The 23805-nt window shown below is 45.3% G+C and overlaps 1 protein-coding gene across 1 annotated transcript in view; it reads left to right on the top strand.

Annotated features, from left to right (window-relative positions):
- The window catches only part of insrb (insulin receptor b), a gene marked incomplete at both ends in the record, with an annotated part of 133210 nt that extends 109784 nt beyond the window's left edge, over positions 1–23426 (top strand). Inside the window, 17 exon segments of the mRNA XM_084308445.1 lie at positions 432–646; positions 1158–1284; positions 1917–2167; positions 2423–2590; positions 3146–3344; positions 10160–10295; positions 13731–13884; positions 15906–16054; positions 17524–17680; positions 20370–20466; positions 20862–20929; positions 21407–21636; positions 21809–21919; positions 22332–22494; positions 22813–22863; positions 22866–22941; positions 23288–23426. Coding sequence (XP_084164571.1) covers positions 432–646; positions 1158–1284; positions 1917–2167; positions 2423–2590; positions 3146–3344; positions 10160–10295; positions 13731–13884; positions 15906–16054; positions 17524–17680; positions 20370–20466; positions 20862–20929; positions 21407–21636; positions 21809–21919; positions 22332–22494; positions 22813–22863; positions 22866–22941; positions 23288–23426 — 2491 coding nt within the window.
- Positions 23427–23805: the final 379 nt, after the last annotated feature.

Raw genomic sequence — 23805 nt, 5'->3', positions numbered from 1 at the left:
TCTCATCTACTCTCCTCTCATCTGCTCCTCTCTTCTCTCCTCATCTACTCTCCTCTCCCTCTCCTTCTCATTTCCCTCTCCTCCTCTCCTCTTCTCTTCTCTCCTCTGCCTCTCCTCTCCTTCTCATCTCCCTCTCCTCCTCTCCTCTTCTCTTCTCTCCTCTCCCTCTCCTCTCCTTCTCATCTCCTTCTCCTCCTCTCCTCTCCTCCTCTCCTCTCTTCTCTCTGTATTCAGATAATGTGACCTAGTGATAATCTAGTTTCACAGTTTATTTCTAGAATTGGATTACTTTTATCAATGTTCAGTGCATGGCAAATGCTTGTTATCATTGCATGCGTTATTGTCCTCCCTTGCATTGTGACCACCTGGATGTCCCTGTGTGTCTCCTGTCCAGTATGTGACGAGTCTCTCTGTCTTCTGTTTTCTCTCAGCAACTACTCCTTCTATGCGCTGGACAACCAGAACCTGCGTCAGCTGTGGGACTGGTCCAAACACAACCTGACCATCCAGCGCGGACGCATGTTCTTCCACTACAACTCCAAGCTCTGTATGTCCGAGATCCGCAAGATGGAGGACGTCACTGGGACCAAGGAGCGGCAGGCCAAGAATGACATTGCCGTCCGCACCAACGGAGACCAGGCGTCATGTAAGGAGGAGCCACGTGTGATCGCAGAGCGAACCGATCAATAATCAATGTTTTTTTTTGGGTAGCTGGGTCACAAATGAACATGGGTCAATTATAAAAGGATGAAAAAAGAAAATGAGACCTTCAAAGTTGGGAAAATGACCTTAAATTGCAATTGGTGTGTGTCATGGGCTCTTAAACTAGTTTGTTGAATTTGATTGTGGCCTCTGTCGTTCAGCTTGTGGTGGGGGGGGGGCTCTTTCCTATGTGACTCAGAGGAGATGCAGCAAGAGGAGGCGTATTAGTTAGAGGACTAATGGGGACAGTCAGCGACAGGCAAAAGGTTGATGGGTTGTGTGGTCACTTAATAGAACATGCTGCAGCATCAAGACGTGTGTGGAAACGGCCTTCTTTCACTAGTGCTTTTCATCTAAAACACCAACACGCTTTTCCTAGTTCTGTCTTCAGCTGCTGTCTTATTATGATGAGCCACATACTGTAGCGTGACGGCTCTGTTCCCTCTGTGTGCCAGGTGAGAACCAGGTGCTGAAGTTCACTACAATCAGGACTCAGGCCAATAAGATCCTGGTGAAGTGGGAACCCTTCTGGCCGCCAGACTTCAGAGACCTGCTGGGTTTCATGGTGCTCTACAAGGAGGCGTAAGTAGCTTTCCTTCTTTACAACTCTGCTCAAGTTGTTTATTCTTGTTGCCGACAAGACCAGTCGCCTGATGTCACAATGTGCCTCTGCAGCCACTCTGTGGCAGCCACGTTGTGTCCCACCACCCCTTCCGCCCCACTTTACGTTAAAGGAACACACCGACATTATGGGAAATGCGCTTACCGTCTTCTCAAACAAGAAGATAGATACCGATTTCCTCTCTGTGTGTTCAGTAGAAAGCTGTCCAGCTGCAAGCTAGCCTAGCTTAGCACAAAGGAATGTAAGCTGATACGGACCAGCTAGCCCAGCTGTTGGCCAAAAATACCTCTCCCAGAGATTTAAGCTAGGCTAGTGGTCCGTATCCGCTTCCATTAATTTGTGCTAAGCTAGGCTAGCTTGCAGCCGGACAGCTTTCTATTGAATGCACAGAGGTGAAATTGGTATAATGTCTTCTTGTCTGACTCTGGAGAAGATGGTATGTGCATTTCCCATAATATTGCTGTATACCTTTAACCTACGATACAAAATGGCGCGTGTAAAAAACCGCAATTCTCACTCATAGACAGTTAATCGTTTTCAGTCCATTTCGCTCATCTGTGCCATTTATCCTCCCCTCTCCCTTCACCACCAGGCCTTATCGGAACGTGACAGAGTTCGATGGACAGGACGCGTGCGGCTCCAACAGCTGGGTGATTGCGGACGTAGACGCGCCCACCCGCGCCACCGACGGCAAGGAGCAACAGGAGCCGGGCCACCTGATCATGCCCCTGAAGCCCTGGACGCAGTACGCCATCATGATCAAGACCCAGCTGTCGGCCTCCGACGAGCACCAGGTCCACGGCGCCAAGAGCGAGATCATCTATATCCGCACCAACGCCACCAGTGAGTCACATCGCTCCGAGCCACACGCAGCACTCTTATGCCTCACTCTTTACCGCAAACAAATTTAATTGCCGTGGTCCCCTGCGATATTTTTCGAAAATTACTAAATGAATTCTTCTCGGATGACATCTTATATAGACTCACACATGCAGCTGTATTACCAGAGGTTTGCCCTCATGTTGGAACACTTGATTGATCTACCATCTACCAATGTTGTCCTGAATCCTGAATGGTGACTGTGTTTCTCCTCCTCAGAGCCCTCGGTGCCTCTGGACCCGATCTCCTCGTCCAACTCCTCCTCCCAGATCATCCTGAAGTGGAAGCCGCCCACCGACCCCAACGGCAACATCACCCACTACCTGGTCTTCTGCCAGAAGCAGCCCGAGGACAGTGACCTCTACAAGTTTGACTACTGCCTGCAAGGTGAGCATTCTCTGTCTCCCTGTGTAGAACCTGCTGGGTAGATCTGGTGGTTCTCTGCCTGTGTAGAACCTGCTGTGTAGAACCTGCTGGGTATATCTGGTGGTTCTCTGCCTGTGTAGAACCTGCTGTGTAGAACCGGCTGGGTATATCTGGTGGTTCTCTGCCTGTGTAGAACCTGCTGGGTATATCTGGTGGTTCTCTGCCTGTGTAGAACCTGCTGGGTATATCTGGTGGTTCTCTCCCTGTGTAGAACCGGCTGTGTAGAACCGGCTGTGTAGACAGTATATCTGGTGGTTCTCTGCCTGTGTAGAACCGGCTGTGTAGACAGTATATCTGGTGGTTCTCTGCCTGTGTAGAACCGGCTGTGTAGAACCGGCTGTGTAGACAGTATATCTGGTGGTTGGCTCAACTCAAACAGCTCAACTCAAACTTCTGTTCCTCCCTACCTCTCTCCCCCCGCACCCCCCCTCTCTTAACCTATTCTCCCTTCATCCCTCCCTCCCTCCTCTCTACTCCTTTCATCACCCCCCCCCCCCCCCCCCCCCCCCCCCCCAGGTATGAAGCTGCCATCCCGTACCCCCACCCACCTGGGCAGTGAGGACGAGCAGAAGTGGAACCAGACAGACGAGCCCACCTCCGGGGCCAAGTGCTGCGCCTGTCCCAAGACCGACACCCAGCTGAAGAAAGAGCAGGAGGAGAGCGAGTACCGCAAGACCTTCGAGGACTACCTCCACAACGAAGTGTTCGAGATCAGGTACACAAGCTCCAATGAATGAATGGATGAATGAATGAAAGATTTTTATTTTTGAACAACTATAAAAACAAAAATATATCTGTTCATTTGACATATACAAAAGATAATAAAAAAATGTAAAAAGAGAAACATAAACAAATCATAGTTTACCCTGTTCGAAAAAGAAGTAGGAAGAAGTATACACTTTATTTTAATTTTATTCCTACCCCTTTTTAACTCAAATTATATAATTGTATTATATTGTTAATTATGTATAAACACTGTATCTCTATACAATCCAATACATTTATATATAAATACATTTATATATAAATACATTTATATAAATATACATATAAATATATAATATACCGGTATATACTAAATAAATACCATATGATATACATCATTTATTAAATTTTTTATTTACATCTTACACATAACAATCAACACACTTCCTCTTCCAGATACCCATTTAACACTTTCGCGGCCACTGGGATCCATCTAATCTCTCTCTATAAGGCCAGCATATCATAACAAACAACCTTTCATTGTACGTGAGGCTGTTTGTAGAGCTAAATCTATACTTTATATTATTGCTATCTGTCCATTGTCATTGTCAATTGACACTATAAACCGTCCCTTCAATATGCCTTAAAGAAATAATTTTTTCATCAATACGTTCCCATTTTATAGCGTCGTGAATATGAACTATATACTGGAATGTTCTGGGGTATATAGAAATTTTTATATTTGATATATATATATTTTTAAAGCTCCACTTTGTCTTAATTAAAGTTGTTGTTCTCTTCGGTAGAACATGTTCAGATTTCTAGCAGGCGTGCTCCTGTCGGACTGGCACCAAAGGTTCCCCAGAAAGGCCAATACGGATGACCTCATAGAGGGGCGTGTGTTCGCTCTAAAGTGAAACTGTTGTAATCTGGTGAAATATGGCTTTGAGGGTTCGATTCAGGTATGAACAACGTATACACACACCGAGGCCAATAGAGGTTGGAACATCTCTGTGTTTTTCGGGACAAGTTAAAACCTGCACACCCTTTTATAATGAAATTACGGTGGCATGCATACTGTGTGTCCTCTAAATTCGAAGGGACCTCGCATACCCTATAGAAACGTGCTGATGCGTCAACAGAACAGCTGGGATCCTAAATATTCATTTGAGATGCAACTTAACACTCGTTTTTCATTCATATGTAGTAAATATTGACGGTTTTAGAGTTCAAGTTTCAAGTTCAAGTTTCTTTAATAGTTGTCATACAGAAGTACAGAATACTTTTATAAAAAAAATTTCTTTCTGTATAGTGTATAAGTGCTTGAAACGTTATGATTAGGGATGCTCGATATTGGCTTTTTTACCTATACCGATATTGTCCAACTCTTAATTTCCGATACCGATATGAACCGATACCGATATATGCAGGGTTTCCCCCCCAAAAAACGGAATAATTTCAGGTAATTAACATTACATATGTCTTGTTGTGGAATTAACATAACATTATGCATACTTTTGACAATAAATAAAATCAGAATTTGTTCTTACTTGCTTGCCTGGGTAAATAAAGGTTATAAAAATGTAAAAAAATAAAATAAAAAAAAACGATTTGAAAACCGATACAGATATTTTCCGATATCACATTTTAATGCCAATATCGGCCGATAATATCGGTAGGCCGATAATATCGGACATCCCTAGTTATGATCAATACCTATGATGGCCAGTCCAAAGCTCAGTTGTGTAATAAGTTGCTACACAGATTTTTTGTTTGAGGCACCACTTGAGAAAGATTCATACTGTGATTTGGTATCGATACGTTTTGATATCTGGAGATTCCTACCGAAAGAAATGGCCATTTCAGGGATTGGATGGCGAGCACTCCTCAGAAATGTATTATTGTTTATTGGCCCACTTATTGTCAATGTACCTGCAAGCCGTGCTTCTCTGAATGGGTCTCTTAATCTGTGTGTGAACGTTTGACAAGGCTTTTGTCTAACTTTATTGTGTAATTCCAAGACGGTTTAGGGACAACAATAGTGGAAATGGGCAAATATATAGTTTTTCAAAAAAGGCAAACAAAATGCATGGTTTTGGCCCCAAACTGCACGGGACTGGTGAATGTGGGCTGTAGGGAGGAGTGTCTTGTGGAACCTATGTTCATTAGGATATCTTGAGGTGAGAGGTCAAGGGACCACTGGCCACACCCCTTTTCTCCTCTGTAAAAATTTTACTTGGGAGCAATATTTCACCCCTTTACTCATGAGCTAGCATGATGGCCGGTATCTACAGATTCCTCACAATATCTCGTTTCATGTGATACCACTATCTGCATGCTAGCTTAACCCTTTCACTGCCACACATGACAACGGGTTAACCCTTTCACTACCACACTACAGAAAGGTTAACCTTTCACTACCACACTACAGACGGTTACCGTCTGTAGTGTGGTAGTGAAAGGGTTAACCTTCTGTAGTGTGGTAGTGAAAGGGTTAAAGACTGAGCCCACTGGAGCCTTCGAAAGACAACAATATCGGACAGCGCGCCGCCTGCACATAATTAGGCTTCAAAGTGTTAATTTCTGAGCCAGAAGCTTGCGTGCCGGTCTGATCTTGTTGAGAGTCTCTAGCAGAACACACTGCTTGGGACAAATAAACTACACGGGAGAAATTAAATGGTGTGATGAACGTGTCAATCGGTGCATCGAGAAGGCTGTCTTTAACAAGTGTTTTTATTAGCCTGACTTTCTAAATCACGCGCACGGAATATATACCCTTTGATGGCCTTGCCAGGGAGATGTGAGAAACACAGCGGTGTTCCTGGTTTGGTTGGTTCGGTACCGGAGGCTCTGTTGGCAGGTAGAAGAACAGCTGGCTGATGGATATATTATACTGGTGACTGACAGGGCCTGGGGCTAACACACACACACACACACACACACACACACACACACACACACACACACACACACACACACACACACACACACACACACACACACACACACACACACACACACACACACACACACACAGACACACACACACACTGCCTTTTATGATCCCAGAGGTGTGGCAGAGTTGTTACTACAGAACACGAAACAATGCACAACCTACAATCATCATTACGAACACAAATATCCACACGCAGATACAATCTTTGCCACATGAAGAAATATTTCCGATGGTTCCCGAAGACAGAAGGCTTGTCAAAGAGATGTCATTTGAACCAGCTGTCCACTACTTCAGAGAATACTATGTATGCTGGTCTCCTTCGATCGCTGTTATTGTTATGTTGATGGATGTTATTGTTAAGTTATAGTCAATGTAGGACAATTATAATTTTTACACATTTCCCAGGATATATCCAAATTCCAAATGAGGTTGCTAATATTGTTAATAAGGCTCTTAATACCGTGAACACTTGATGGTGTTCTCCGCATCTTCTATGAACCTAAACCTTACGGCACCCCAACCTTAAACCCACTGGAGAGGTCACGCCTTCCCTTAACCTAAAAAGCATCCCAACAATCGGTGGTTTCTATCCTAATTTGTTTAAATTATTCACAAAAAATACCGAAATGTGCACTCCGGTAATTAAAAGGATGCAGCCGTGGTGTGTTTTCCTCTCACATTTACCGACCGGACGGGGGATGTACAGATATCCTGACAATAGTTTAATAAAGTCTTCACATTTACCTGACATACACACTGGGTGCCAATGTGAATCAAGCAGGGGGAAGAACCGATTTCCCCATCAGCATCTACAATGGGAATCAGAACCACTCGTTGCAGAACCAGCATAACATTTGGGTTTTTCGGGCGGCTACGTGGCGTAGTGGGCAAGGCGCTCGCCACGAAATGCTGGAGATGCTGGGCTCGTCAGTTCGAGCCCAGCGCTCCACATTTGCTTTCAGTTTAGCTGGTCGTCCGTACTAATACACATTGGCAGTATTAGGGGGTGGGAAACTGATGGGTGGGGATCGGGCGTTGTGGACAGCGACTCCTACAGGTCGGTTGGTGCGCCTGCGCAGTAGAATCAGGAAGTGTCGGGGGCAGCGTGAGCCTCCCACGCGTTACTCCTCGCCACTGAGAGATCGAGCTGCGCAGGTGAAAAGATGCGACTGCTGTTACCTCAAGTACCGGAGGGGACTTGTGCTATGTATGACTTAGTCCACATTGCAGCCGGCTTGTGGGAGGCAAGAAACAGCGTCCGTGACAGGGGAGGGTTGAATTGGATGATACGAAATTGGGATGGGAGAAAATATAGAAAATGGGAGAAAAAGTGGATAAAAAAAACATTTGGGTTTTTCCGGTCTCACATGGCCACGCGTCCAGGAGTCCTCCCCCATTTAAAATGAGAGAGAGGAGGAGTGTCTCCCTGTCTTGTGTCTTAAACAGTTCTGTGTGATTGGCACTGGGTGAATAGGTTGGCGGCCAGGCTAAAGCCCTGCAGCTGTTTGTCACACAGTGACAGGAACACTGAGCTCTGATCAGCAGGACCAAACCAGACTCTCCATCCAGACAGACTAGATTGCCTCTTGTTTGTCAACGCCACCGTAATGTGTGTTCTAGTGTGGCTCAGAGCCCAGCTCTACCCCTGTGTGTGTGTGTGTGTGTGTGTGTGTGTGTGTGTGTGTGTGTGTGTGTGTGTGTGTGTGTGTGTGTGTGTGTGTGTGTGTGTGTGTGTGTGTGTGTGTGTGTGTGTGTGTGTGTGTGTGTGTGTGTGTGTGTGTGTGTGTGTGTGTGTGTGTGTGTGTGTGTGTGTGTGTGTGTGTGTGTGTGTGTGTGTGTCCCTGTTTTTGCACTGCCAGAATTACCACTGGGGGGTGAGATGGGAGAACAGGGGGAGCTGGATCTGATTGTCTGCCCCCCAATGCCACCCACAGACACACGTACCGTAATTCCTCTAATAGTAACCGGGTCTCAATTACAAACCGGGTCTCTATTAATGGCCGGGTGCGCTCTTGAGCTAAGCAATTATAAGCCGGCCTCCTAATACAAGCCGGGTTACTAATATACTGAGCTGCATACTGAGCTAGTTACTTGATTTCACTTTGAAAACGTTGAAATGACCAGTGACCACCTGTAATTGCACTGTTTACTATTTCATACAGTACTTGGTTTCAATAAATGAACCCAGTACATTTTACTGGGTTCAAACTGACACAAAATGTTGATTATGATCCGTTTGAACATTTGAAATATAGGCCTCCCTCTTATACAGGCCTCCTCCTAATACAAGCCTGGTACCCGCTACAGTTGAAACAAATACAAGCCGGGGTTACTATTAGAGGAATTACGGTATGTGTGCTCTCCTATGGGAGCAATTACTATGCCCGTTATCATCCATGGCAGTCTGAGTCGCAGTCATTCAGACTTCCGCTCCGCTGTTTAGACCCACCAACACACACTCACACCTCAGCTGGGATTAAGTTTATGTTTATTTATTTTTTACCCAGGGACAGTGCACATTAACCTCCATCTTCAGTTTCCACATCAATGTAAATGTGCCAGAATTAGTTAATGAGCTCGTTTTCATCTGTGGTCCCTGCCTAACATTCAATGTGATGCTGTACTGTGAGACAAAGTCACCCACCCACCCTATATGCAAGAAGCAAACAAGGAGCTCCAGTACTCCACTCCTCTCCTCTCCTCGCTTTGGGCAATTTGCACCTACTTTTTCTTTTTTTCTTTCAATTCGCTATTTTTCTTCATCGTGGGGGAGGAGGTGTGCAAAGCCTTGTGTCGCTCGGCCACGTGGTGGCGCTATTCACAAAGATCACATCGCAGAGATCACGTACAACTTAGAATCTATACAAATATGCCTCGTTTTATAAACGTGTATTGATAACATAGTGCTGTAATTACATTTTCTAATAAATATGCATGATCAAGTTCAACAATGTGTGCTTTTATTTTGATATTCCTTAATTCCACATTGAAATTACATGATACATTAAGTGTGGGGTCCCCAAAAAAAATCCTAAATAAAATGGGTCACGGTATGAACAAGTTTGAGAACCCCTGACCAGAAATCTGGTTGACTTGTAGCCTTGGTCTACAACTTTGCCACTAGATAATTGCACAGAGACAATGGCTACAGTGCTCAGGTTGAAGCCGCTATCAAGGCAGCAAGAAACACCAATGATTTATACCTTCACTAGAAGTGAGCCCAGTGAGACAATAGCTATTCTGGTCATATATTTTGTGTTAGTTTCCCATCTATAAACATGCAGCTCTGTACTAAATCATACAACAAACATCTTCCATGTAGCTCCATGACAAATTATTATGTCAAATGGGGGTCTGTGATCCAATGCCTTATCTATTCGGGGGTCCTTGACATATAAAAGTTTGGAACTCCTGGACATAGACTCATGACCATTGACCTTAGGTGAATTCTACCAGAAGCAGACTGTTGGTTGGCTCCACCAAGTGGTGAGTGGAGGTAGTGCAGGTACATAGCGCTAGGTGGTGGCTTTTGTGTAAAGGTCAGTCAGTCAGTGTGAACAGTCTCCTGCTGACCTCCTCCTCCACGCTGCCACTCTGCCTCCCCAGAGTCCAATTCACATGAATTTCTCTAACCTCACACTTTAATAACTGTGCTATATTTTGAATCACAGGTTGAACCTTTGGAAGAGCACTTGCAATTGTTTCTAACTCTGCTCAAAGGGACATTACTTTTACAGAAATCAGAAAAGAAATCTGGTATTAATTGTGTTCCCTGTCTTTTCTGCGCCAGTATTATGTTGGAAAACAGTGCAACTTAAAATGTAATTTTTAGCTCACCTTTGTTTTCCGACTCTCTCTGTTCCCCTCAGACCGTCTCGCCGGCGGCGCTCTGTGGGCGTGGCCAACGCCACCCAGCTCCTCCCTCGCTTCCTGACCACACCCCCCAGCCTGCCCAACTTCTCCAGCACACCCAGCCCCGGAGAGGGAGAGGCAGAGGGAGAGAAGGTCTGGCCACACTCTTTACCTTACATTGTTACTTTTTCTCTCACTATTATCTGTATGATGGTGTAGTGGTTAAGACCATCCCACACGCGTCATTACTTTTACCAACGGATTTCCAGTTCCACGTTCGCGTTCTGCGATCTGATTGGCCACTGACGTTTCTGGTCATGTGACATCTGCGCCAATCGTGTGACGCCTGTTTCTATCACCGTTTAAGCTTAGGCACTCTTTCGAAGTTGGTTAAGGTTAGAGTTTGTCTTAGAGCAGGGCGATAGAACACCAGCCCTGATTACAAACTCTAACCTTAACCAACTTCGAAAGAGTCGCCTAAGCTTAACCAGTGATAAACTAGGCGTTAGGTAGTTTGCAGGCTGTTCGATGCGGAAATAGGCGCAGAAACAGGCGTCACGCGATTGGCGCACATGTCGCATGACCAGAAACGTCAGTGGCCAATCAGATCGCAGAACGCGAACGCGGAACTGGAAATCTGTTGGTAAAAGTATAGACGCATTCCACACACACACACACACCCTCTCCTCCCTGGAACCATATGTACCCCTCCTGGCCGTGTGAATACTTTCCCTAAGGGGGTTGCACTTTTGCGAGATCTGATTGGCCACTGACATTTCTGGTCATGTGACATGTGCGCCAATCGTGTGACGCCTAGCTCTGCGCCTATTTCCGGGTCTAACAGCCTGCAAACTACCTAACACCTAGTTTATCACTGGTTAAGCTTAGGCGACTCTTTCGAAGTTGGTTAAGGTTAGAGTTTGGAATCAGGGCTGGTGTTCTATCGCCCTGCTCTAAGACAAACTCTAACCTTAACCAACTTCGAAAGAGTGCCTAAGCTTAACCGGTGGCAGAACTAGGCGTCACACGATTGGCGCACATGTCACATGACCAGAAACGTCAGTGGCCAATCAGATCGCGCAAACCGAACGTGGAAGTGCAACCCCCTTAGGGAAAGTGTTCACGCCTCCTGGCCTGGGATCTAATCCCATTAGAACCATGTACTCTGTGTCTCCCTCTTAACCTTCTTGCTCTCCCGGTAAAATATTTGTAATAGTACTAAAGCTGGTGGACTGTCCTTTTTAAAACCAGATGTACACATTTAAAAAAAAAAAAAAAAATGTTGGATCTACTTTTTCTTCCCATTTTTCAATTTTTCTCCCATTCCAATTTCGTATTATCCAATTCTTCCCTCCCCTGTCTTGAACGTTGCTAGACCATGCCTCCCACTGGTCGGCTGCAATGTGGACGAAGCCTTGCATCACGTGTCCCCTCCGGTACACGAGGAGGCAGCCGTCGCATCTTTTCACCTGCACAGCGCGATCTCTCAGTGGCGAGGAGTAACGTGTGGGAGGCTCACGCTGCCCCCGATACTTCCTGATTCTGCTGTACAGGCGCACCAACCGACCTGTAGGAGTCGCTGTCCACAACGTCCGATCCCCACCCACCGGCTTTCCCACCCCCTAATACTGCCAATTGTATTAGTATGAACGACCAGCCAAGCCGGAAGCAACGCCGAGAGCTGGGCTCGAACCCAGCATCTCCTGCGTTAGTGGCGAGCGCCTTGCCCACTGCGCCACTTAGCCGCCTACAAAAAAATCTTTCTTAACACATTCCATTGGGATCCGTCTAATCTCACTCTATGAGGCCAGCTTCTATGAGACCATTCTCATTGTCAATTGACAGTATAAACCTTCCCTTCAATATGCCATAAAGAAATATTTTTTTCATCAATACGTTCCCATTTTATAGCGTCGTGAATATGAACGTTATACCGCATTGGTCTGGGGTAATTCTTGCAAAGCTAGTTATAGGGCCCTAAGCTAATAACGTTAAATCGATTGGCGTTTCGGCCCTACACAAGCTACAGTTAAAAATCTAAATGCATATGATCGGTATCATGGTCCACCATGAATGCATGAAGGGGGGGGGGGGGGGGCGGGGGAAGTAGTTTCTGATTATTGATTACCAATAACGGCATTTGTTATTACAACAACATGCGCTGATCGGGGGGTTGGCTATGCTAACAAGGCTGAAATTGACGTCAAATCGTTCTTACCTGTGGCCGGTTGGATTCCAAAAAGAATTTCCCAGTTATTGATCCCCATCTGGTAGATCGATATGTCCATTGGCTGATGCTATATTCCTTTACTGCATACTGAATTTGGCGTCGCAATAAGTATTCCAGGCGATCGGTTGAAGCCATAGCTTCAGGCTAACAGAAAAATTTACCCGGAATGAAAAAAAAGTTACACCAGGCCTGAAACAAGGATTACTCCATTCTCGAGACAGCGCCACTACCAGGATCTGGCCGGTAATGCACTTTTCCGAATCCCAAAGGCATTTTCCAGCCAACATACAGCTCTGTGACATTGAGTAGGATATTAAAATGGAATAAAAGCAAAAACGAGTCAATAACATATACGTTGTTGGCCCTTTAAGCATGGAGCCCAATAACGTATACGTGGTTGGCCGGGACAGTGTTAAATGGGTATCTGGAAGAGGAAGTGTGTTGATTGGGAGTGTGTGTGTGTAAGATGTAAATAAAAAAATGTAAGAAATTATGTATATTGTATATATGTATTTATTTAGTATATATATTATATATAAATGTATTGGATTGTATAGATACAGCGTTTATACATAATTAACAATATAATAACATTTGATAATTTTAGCGAAATAGGGGTAGGAATTTTAAAAAGTGTATACTTCTTCCTACTCCTTTTTCGAACAGGGTAAACTATGATTTGTTTATCTGTTTCTCTTTTTGTTATCTTTATTTTTATTATCTTTTGTATATGTCAAATGAACAGATATATCTTTTTTTTTTTTTTTTTTTGATCCACTTTTTCTCCCATTTTTCTATATTTTCTCCCATCCCAATTTCGTATCATCCAATTCAACCCTCCCCTGTCACGAACGCTGTTTCTTGCCTCCCACAAGCCGGCTGCAGTGAGGACTAAGTCATACATAGCACAAGTCCCCTCCGGTACTTGAGGTAACAGCAGTCGCATCTTTTCACCTGCGCAGCTCGATCTCTTAGTGTCGAGGAGTAACGCGTGGGAGGCTCACGCTGCCCCCGACACTTCCTGATTCTACTGCGCAGGCGCACCAACCGACTTGTAGGAGTCGCTTGTTCACAACGTTCGATCCCCACCCTTCAGTTTTTCCCTCCCCGTAATACGGCCAATGTGTATTACTGCGGACGACCAGCCAAACTGAAAAACAATGTGGAGAGCTGGATTCGAACACGCGAATCCTAGCGTCTCCACACTGGTGGCGAGTGCCTTAGACCACTACACCACCTAGCCGCCTAGATATATCTTTGTTTTTATACTTGTTCGAAAATAAAAAATCTTTCATTCATTCATTCATAGCTGTAGTCACCAATACGCTGACTGTGAGCTCCTGTTCTGCGTGTTGCAGGTGGTGCTCAAGGTGTTCTCCAAGGAGTCCACGGTCATCTCCAGCCTGCACCACTTCACCAGCTATAAGATCGAGATCCACGCCTGCAACCACCCTGAGGACGCCACACGCTGCAGCATGGCCACCTACATCAGCGCACGCACCATGCCTGAGGGTAAGATAGGATACAGTATAGTCTGACGTGTTGATGTAGATGACACACACACACACACACACACACGCACACGCACACACACACACACACCAGACACACACGTTTGAATGCCACACTCAACTCTGCAATTTCCCAGGCTTGTGGGGGAGTATGTTGAAGGACGACCCCCCCCCCCCCCCTTGGCTCTACTCTGGTACAGCAGCTAAAGTATTGGAGATGCAGGATAGTGATTGGCTCGCACGGACATTTGAAAACACTGGTTGTTTGTGTGACAGACGACTGTGGCCCACGTGTATATTAGTGCAGAGCTTCGATACCACAAGGTCACGCGGTTCATTAGATAAAACATCTTCAGATAATTTTATTGTCACCGCTTTTTTAAACGTACATCCGTTCTAGGGGTGTAACGGTACACAAAAACCACGGTTCGGTACATACCTCGGTTTTGAAGTCACGGTTCGCTACGGGTTTTCGGTACAGTGGGGGCAAGTTTGGCTTTCCATGTTCCACTCAGGGGTGATGTAGTGTGCAGTAACTAATTGTACTTGTAGGGCTGTCAACGAATATTCTATATTGAAATTAATAATCGACTTGTTAAATATTTTTTTATATATGATTTGAGTGTGAAAAAAAACAGCCCTCAGTGGGCGGTCGTTAATGGTTAACATATTCGTTCGGTACACAGCCGTACTGAACCTAAGGTCCAGTACTGAAACGGTTTGGTACGGATACGTGTACCTTTACACCCCTAATCCGTTCAGAAAAACAACGTGAGATGCTTGTTTTTCCAGGCTCCTCAACCGTAGTCAGGGAGCGAAATTAACTTTTTGACTCACCGGCCAGTGGCGGGTAGATGGGAAGAGTCTACCCGCCAAGCATATTTCTTACCTGCCAAATTTTTTTTCATTAAAAAAAAATATATATATATTTTATATAAAAATTTTTTTTTTAAATAAAATATTTATTATATAATCATACTTGTAGTTGTATTATCTGCGAGACATCGCCACCACGCAATAAGTCAAAATGCTTGCTATCTGCAAACAGCTCCACTGTCTGTGTGTATACTTGAGTAGCCTCCAGCTCCAGCAAGGATTCTCCGGCCCTGCAGCTAGACCCTATATTCAGCTAGACCCTACATTCAGCATGCAAGGATTCTCCGGCGATGCAGCTGGACCCAATTTTAACGTTACGGTTATTTTGTCAAATCACATTCAACCCTCAGCTAGAATACGCATTCAATCAATGTTATAAGACATTGATATCAGGAGCTATCTGTAGCTACTGCTAGCCCGGTAGATAACGTTAAGACAATTTAGTTTACTGGGACAGATCGATCTAAGTGAGCTAGCTAACGCGAGCTAGCTAACGAGGGAACGCAGCTCATGGAGGTCCGATCTAGACTAGAGCAGACTGCTACCATTCTGAGAGCTTAACGTTAGCACTAGAGCTGCGGGCGAGCTGCTACCATTCTGAGAGCTTAACGTTAGCACTAGATGCTGCAGGCGAGCTGCTACCATTCTGAGAGCTTAACGTTAGCAGTGGCACTAGAGCTGCGGGCCGCTCTGTGTTGATACGAGCAGAAGCCAATAGTATCCCGCTGCAGGGCTGGGCGGATATGACTCGTTGCCACGTTTTTTTTTCAAAATAAGAATATCATACGAACCGAATGCTGCTAACTGCCGGAGCCATCGATATTATGACTCTAGCTGCGCTTGGGCCGGAAATGAGACCCGCACAGATTTTCAAAATAAGAGTATCGCTATGAACTACACGTCCACACGCCACACGGCGGGCAGGGCTCTCAGTGGCAAGCGCCAAAGGTAAAAACTGAGCGCCCCTGGCGGGCGGCGGGCTTTAATTTCGCCCCCTGACCGTAGTAGGTTTGTAAACAACAATATGCAACGATACAAGGTAAAAAAAAACAGCGGATAAATAAAAAGAGAAATGACTACACAGTGTAAGTAGCGGCAGTGTGTGCTTGTGTTGATGACCCGCCTCACCCCCCTCTCCCCCTGCAGAGAAGGCAGATGACATCCCGGGCCTGGTGACCCACGACATGATCCCGGATGAGCCCAACGCCGTGTTCATCAAGTGGCAGTCGCCCCGCTCCCCCAACGGCCTCATCATCCTCTATGAGCTCTTCTACAGGAAAGTTGGAGACGTGGAGGTCAGTAGCCAATGACACTGGACTGCTTGGGGGGGGGGGGGGGGGATCTTATTTCGAAGAGGGAGACGAACAGGCCAGGAAAGAGTTAACTTCTGTTCTGCTCTGCTCCCTTATATACATAACAGATGAACGGCAAAGAACATATTTGTTTACCGATTTGTTTGTGTTGATGTTTAGGCGTCGTGTGTTTGCTGTGTTTGTTATTGATGTGTGTGTGACTGTGTGTGTGTGTGTGTGTGTGTGTGCGTGCGCGCGCATGCGCAGTTGCACGTGCGTTGTTGTTTTGCTTGCTGCGTGAACGTGTGGACTCATCTCTCATTGCTATTCATTACTGCACCGTCTGACCCTAGGAGCCAGTAGCAGCTCTTGTTACCATAGCGACAGAGGAGGGGAGGAAGAGTAGAATGCAGTGGCAGAGATGGACTGTCGTCTCTGATGACTCCTCTGGCACGCTGCTCTGCTGTGCACCGCAAAGCACAACCACTCACAGTATATTCCCAGGCCAACCATTGACCATATTCACACGGTGGCTATTTTTCCCCCGAAAAGGGTGGAAAGGAATCCCATCCTGAGCATGACATAAGAGCAAAATGTCTGCCATTTAAATATGGTAAATTCTGGCTTGTTTTTGATTGATGTTTAATCCACTAGGACACGTTAGGGTTTGTTCTGTCATCTGGTCTGAGTCTGCAACTGGCAAAATTGGCATTAATTCTCCAATAAAAAAGAATAATAATAATAATAATAATAATAATAATAATAATAATAATAATAATAATAATAATAATAATAATAATAATAATAATAATAATAATAATAAAAAAACAATGAAGTTAACTACAATAATTCATTTTTTATTCCAGCCTCTTAACATCCAAACACCCATAATACACACATATTTCCTCACTGATGCATGCAAATAGAAATACTTGAACTGAGAAATGAGACCGTACAAAGTGTCCCAGTACCTTTTCCGTATTCCAGACACGTCTCCAAAACAACCTTCATCCAAGAGTGGTTTGGATATTGATTGATTGATTGATTTTATTCGTGGATATTGCAGACGTAAAATCCAAGGGATAACATGTAAAAGCAAAGAACACTTATTTCCAACATGGTCCCCGATGGCATAAAAACAAGACCCAACACATAACGTTCACAACAATACATTCAAAATGTAAAAAAATCACAATCAATATGTCCTATTGCGAATGCAATTTTAAACCCCTCTCTGGATTCAGACAATGTATCACTTACTGTGGGAGGCTATGCCACAGTGACGTCCCTGTATAAAAGAAAAGGAGCTACGAGGTATGTTGTTCACTCGTGGCACGTGAGCACACTAGCCTTGGGGTTGTGTCCATCGTCAAATACATGAGTGACTCACCAGCCTTTGTATGTTTGTGTTTGTTTGTTTGTTTGTTTGTTTGTTTGTTTGTTTGTTTGTTTGCTTGCTTGCTTGCTTTCAGGTGCACACAGCCTGTGTGTCGAGGCTGGCCTACATCAAGCTGGGTGGCACCAAGTTGAGGCTGGTGCATCCTGGGAACTACAGTGTGAGGATCCGCGCCACCTCGCTGGCTGGGAACGGCTCCTTCACTGATGCCACCCACTTCTTCATGCCCGACAGTAAGAATACACCGCTGTCTCTCTTTTTTTTTTAACGCACCTCTTGTCAACCACTTTACTGGGATTATTGTGGATATTGGGACAATATACAGTTAACCCTTTCACTGCCACACGACAGCCCGCTAACCCTTTCACTGTGACAATACAGAAGGTTAGCCCTTTACTATCACACAACCGACGGCGATGCTCCATCATTAGCATCATTAGCTCCGCATTTGCGGAGCTAATGATGCTAATGATGGAGCATCGCCGTCGGTTGTGTGATAGTAAAGGGCTAACCTTCTGTCGTGTGGCAGTGAAAGGGTTAATCACATTATCAATATGTCCCATGCTATATGACTTTAGAACAGGGGTTCTCAACAAGAGGTCCGGGGTTCCTCTGGGGTCCTTGAGGAGGTTCTGGCGGGACCCCAGAAAAATGGGGAATAGTTTAATTTGACTGTTTGATTCACTCAAAGTCAGCCCAATGAGACAATATAAGAGTGACTACTTACTTCACTCTCTCCAATGTTATCTCCCTACCTACTGTATACAGTTATAATGTTATCTTCCTACCTACTGTATACAGTTATGATGTTATCTCCCTACCTACTGTATACAGTTATGATGTTATTATCTCCCTACCTACTGTATACAGTTATCTTCCTACCTACTGTATACAGTTATGGTGTTATCTTCCTACCTACTGTATAGACAGTTATGATGTTAACTTCCTACCAGTGTATACAGTTATGGAATTCTGTGAGTCATATCTAACAACCAATATCTTCTCAGATGTGGGTCCCCTAGACAAATGTTATCACATGGGGGTCAATGGCCTAATGTGTATCAATGTGAGGGTCCTAATGTGTATCAATGTGAGGATCCTAATGTGTATCAATGTGAGGATCCTAATGTGTATCAATGTGAGGGTCCTAATGTGTATCAATGTGGGGGTCCTAATGTGTATCAATGTGGGGGTCCTAATGTGTATCAATGTGGGGATCCTAATGTGTATCAATGTGGGGGTCCTAATGTGTATCAATGTGAGGATCCTAATGTGTATCAATGTGAGGATCCTAATGTGTATCAATGTGAGGATCCTAATGTGTATCAATGTGGGGGTCCTAATGTGTATCAATGTGAGGATCCTAATGTGTATCAATGTGGGGGTCCTAATGTGTATCAATGTGGGGGTCCTAATGTGTATCAGTGTGGGGGTCCTAATGTGTATCAATGTGGGGGTCCTAATGTGTATCAATGTGGGGGTCCTAATGTGTATCAATGTGAGGGTCCTAATGTGTATCAATGTGGGGGTCCTAATGTGTATCAATGTGAGGGTCCTAATGTGTATCAATGTGGGGGTCCTAATGTGTATCAATGTGGTGGTCCTAATGTGTATCAATGTGAGGGTCCTAATGTGTATCAATGTGAGGGTCCTAATGTGTATTTTTTGACACCGATACCGATAACTTTATGCTCCTCAAGCCGATAACCGATACCGATAACCGATATTTATTGTATTATATATTTTTTTTTAAATATATATATATTTTTTGATCAAATCTTTTTTTTCAACATGAAACAATACAATGAATACCGAGACGAGTAGCTACGTTAGTTAGCCAGCAACCAGCCAGACAGAGACGTTAGCTCCCGAGACGAGTAGCTACATTAGTTAGCCAGCAACCAGCCAGACAGAGACGTTAGCTCCCGAGACGAGTAGCTACATTAGTTAGCCAGCAACCAGCCAGGCAGCGCCGTTAGCTCCCGGGATGAGTAGCTACGTTAGTTAGCCAGCAACCAGCCAGGCAGCGCCATTAGTTGTTGCCCTTTTCCCTCCTCGTGGAACTTCTGCATTGCATTTGTTACAAATAGCAAGCAAACTTTATTCCTCAAACTATTCCGAGTACCGACGCCATCTTTGTTGTTTACGTCCGCGCTGCTTCAGAAATTTACATGGCTACGTCACAGCCAAGAAAGGGAGCGCTGGATTTGTGCAAAACGCCTGCTTCCTAAACCACACGCTATCAGTCGTACCACAGTACTGGCAAAACGGGAGGAGCCGATAGTAAAAACAAACGCCCTTCATCCCAATTCACCCACACCGCATTTTCTTTTACCAAAAAATATATTATATTATCGGAGCTATTAATAACGTTATCGGGTTTATCGGGATGACGTCATAATTGCTGATATCGGCCCGATAATTATCGGCCCGATACTTACCGTGCATCCCTAGTCCTAATGTGTATCAATGTGAGGGTCCTAATGTGTATCAATGTGGTGGTCCTAATGTGTATCAATGTGAGGGTCCTAATCTGTATCAATGTGGGGGTCCTAATGTGTCTCAATGTGGGGGTCCTAATGTGTATCAATGTGGGGGTCCTAATCTGTATCAATGTGGGGGTCCTAATGTGTCTCAATGTGGGGGTCCTAATCTGTATCAATGTGGGGGTCCTAATGTGTCTCAATGTGGGGGTCCTAATGTGTATCAATGTGGGGGTCCTAATGTGTCTCAATGTGGGGGTCCTAATGTGTATCAATGTGGGGGTCCTAATGTGTATCAATGTCACTGCTTTATAACATATACAACCATTATTTGTCTCATAGATACTACTTTTGTTAGATAAATTGGCATTACATCATAAGCCCGCTGACTAATCATCCACAAAGTGAACTGACCAATGGCTTGCTGTGTTTATTACAGAGGACACAAATGTGTTGAAGATTGTGATTGGCCCAGTCATCTCCTTCATCATGCTGCTTTTCGTGGCTGGTGGAGTCTTGTTCGTCTTCAAGAAGAAGTAAGACCCCATGTGACTGGCCACCTTGTTAGAAACACAAGCAGTGTAGAATAGTGTTATCTAAACATGGTAGGTTAGAGTGTTGTGTTCATTCATAGTTAAAGGAAGTAGAGGTTTAGTCAGTTCTAGTGATATATCACATTCACACTCCAAGTGATTGGGATTAACTTTACATCAACAAATTCATGTAAAACTGAGTTATATGGCTCTTCAGTGCGAGGGTTCAATTAGAGACTTTAAACTTGCCCAAGCTTCCATAGATCGTTTTCTTTTCTTCAGTTACAAGAAAGACACTGAACTATTAACAGATTTGTCAGGACCTATAGGGATGATTTGAGTGCAGACTGAGTGTTGATATAATTCAAACTAATCTTTGTGACTGTGTGCGTGTGTAGGCAAACGGAAGGCCCGACAGGACCACTCATCGCCTCATCCAACCCAGAGTACCTCAGTGCTAACGATGGTGAGAAAGACAGCGGGATCAAAGCCTCTACTCTAGCTTCATACTGAGATTAGGTCTTGTGTCTGTGTCATGGAAGTCAAGGACAGATGCTGTGATCCTGCATACATGCAATTTGTAACTGCCTTTGGGTGTAAGCATTCACCGAATACACCAGGATGGCATATAAATAATATGCTCTCACATAGTCTAGAAGTACAGGGGTGTGTACACTATGCGGACGGTCTGCAGTTCTTTGTCTTTCTATTGTCCAGGTGTACCAGCTCTTTGATCAGTTATATTGTATGTGAGCCCTAGCTACGTGTGGACAGGATGACAGAGTGGTGCGCGGACATGTGGACGTATACCAAGGTCCGCTGTTGTATCATCTAAGTCTGCATGGACCCCAGCGGAGTCCTGTCTGTCTATGTCTGGACAATGTTTGAGCCTTAAGGGTCCACTCGACTGTGCTGATGTGTGTGTGTGTGTGTGTGTGTTCAGTGTATGTGCCAGATGAATGGGAGGTGGGCCGGGAGAAGATCGCTGTCCTCAGAGAGCTGGGCCAGGGCTCCTTCGGCATGGTGTACGAGGGCCAGGCCAAGGACATCGTCAAGGGCGAGCCGGAGACCCGCGTGGCGGTCAAGACGGTCAACGAGTCGGCCAGTCTGAGGGAGAGAATCGAGTTCCTCAACGAAGCCTCGGTCATGAAAGCTTTCAGCTGTCACCACGTGGTATGACTCATGACGCATTTCTGTTCCTGCTTACCTGAGCCTTCTTTGAGCTCGCCTTCATCACATTGGACTGAGTAGTTCAGGAACCACGTTTTTTTTCTTCAGTATTTTTATATGAGTTCCTGTGTGTGTGTGTGTGTGTGTGTGTGTGTGTGTGTGTTCCCCTGTCTAGGTGCGTCTGCTGGGCGTGGTCTCTAAGGGTCAGCCGACCTTGGTAGTGATGGAGCTGATGACTCATGGAGATCTGAAGAGCTACCTGCGCTGTCTCAGGCCAGATTCGGAGGTACTTGTTATTGACAACCTCTCAGTCCACCAGTCCCACTCCACCTCTCTGTATCTATACAGTCACAGTGAATAGACAGGAGTCGAGTCGGATGTGTAAACCCATCGAGGAGTATTTGTGATTTCCCCCATATTTGATGCATGTTTGTGAGCGGTATGCTCTGGGCCCAACAACTGAAATGTTCCGTGGTGTTGCCATCTTGGATATTGTCCTTACTAACTGTGGAACTACTTGTACTGCCGGAGGCCTGCCTCTGAGCTAGGTATTAACACAGACTGTACACTTCTACCTAACAGCCTACGGCATGACTAGGGTTAGATATTATACATGAAGGAATATTATTCATGAGATACATTTTTTTACTCCTCCATACTGCTGTTTAACTGAGCGTTTGTGTGTGTGTGTGTCACAGCACAACCCGACAGGCCGCTCTCCCCCCACGCTGAAGGAGATTATCCAGATGGCGGCAGAGATCGCGGACGGCATGGCCTACCTCAACGCCAAGAAGTTTGTGCACAGAGACCTGGCCGCCAGGAACTGCATGGTGGCAGAGGACTTCACCGTGAAGATCGGAGGTACTGTACTATTAACCTCACCAGGTCTTTCCTCCGGTTGGTTTTATACCTACACAGGTCTTCTGGGTAATACACTTTAGATTAATGAAATGGCAGACTTATATTGATCACAGTGAGCCTCAAACCTATGACACTGTGCCTCCATGCAACAATAGAGCTCACATTGAAGTGTAACTACTACTTGAAAATCTTTCATTGGCATATCAAACTTTAATCATCACTCGTTTTCTCTCTCTCTCTCTCCTCTCTCTCTCTCTCTCCTCTCTCTCTCTCTCTCTCTCTCTCTCTCTCTCTCTCTCTCTCTCTCTCTCTGTGTAGACTTTGGTATGACACGAGACATCTACGAGACGGACTACTACCGTAAGGGAGGAAGGGCCTGCTGCCGGTCAGGTGGATGGCCCCAGAGTCGCTGAAGGACGGGGTGTTCACCGCTCACTCCGACTGCTGGTAGGTTCCACCGACGCAGACGTCGGCCTCGGCTCAACATCTTGTGAATTACGAGTTTGTGTCATGATTTGTGGAAGTCAACAACTCGTGGTCTGGCAGGGATCGGTGTTCTATATACAGCACTAGTGTTGCCCTCATGGTCAAAACCAGGATTCTGGTCCTAGTGGAGGTCCCGCAGTCAGCGAACATTCAACTTTTTTTTGTTGTTGTTCGTCTCTAGACCAGATCGATCTAAAGACCGTGCCTCACATGCTTCCACTTCCAAGTGTTCTTTCAGCTTCCTCTCTCTCTTTCTCTCTCTCTCTCTCTCTGTCTCTGTCTCTCTCTCTCGCTCTCTCTCTCTCAGGTCGTTTGGTGTGGTCCTATGGGAGATCAGCACACTAGCGGAGCAGCCGTACCAGGGTCTGTCCAACGAGCAGGTGTTGAAGTTCGTCATGGACGGAGGCTTCCTGGACCGGCCGGAGACCTGCGCTGAGAGGATGTGAGTCAGTTAACGTAACTTTAGATGAACCCATCAGTCAGATTTGTCCAGACGTCCATCCCCCATGGAGTGTGCTCTTTGTCAGGGTAGGATATTAACACAGGCTCAGGGGCAGAACTGCCACTGAAATCTCATGAAATGCTCACCAAATTTTGTATTGTAGGAGCCCCAGTTCTCACAGTTTTTATTATTAAATTGCCCTAGAGATGCTGAAAAATGCCTCCTAAAATCAGTTCATATGGCCAAAAAAGAGCCCCCTTATAGAAAAGGTTAATTTCTCTTCTAAAAACCTCTCTCCCTCTGTCTCTCTCCCTCTCTCTCTCTCTCTCTCTCTCTCCCTCTCCCTCTCTCTCTCTCTCTCTCTCTCTCCTCTCTCTCTCTCT

Source organism: Notolepis coatsorum (assembly GCF_963971535.1).
Source record: "Notolepis coatsorum genome assembly, chromosome: 2".
Taxonomy (NCBI): domain Eukaryota; kingdom Metazoa; phylum Chordata; class Actinopteri; order Aulopiformes; family Paralepididae; genus Notolepis; species Notolepis coatsorum.
The sequence above is the reverse complement of the archived record's forward strand: the minus strand, read 5'-3'. Positions and strand labels throughout refer to the sequence as shown.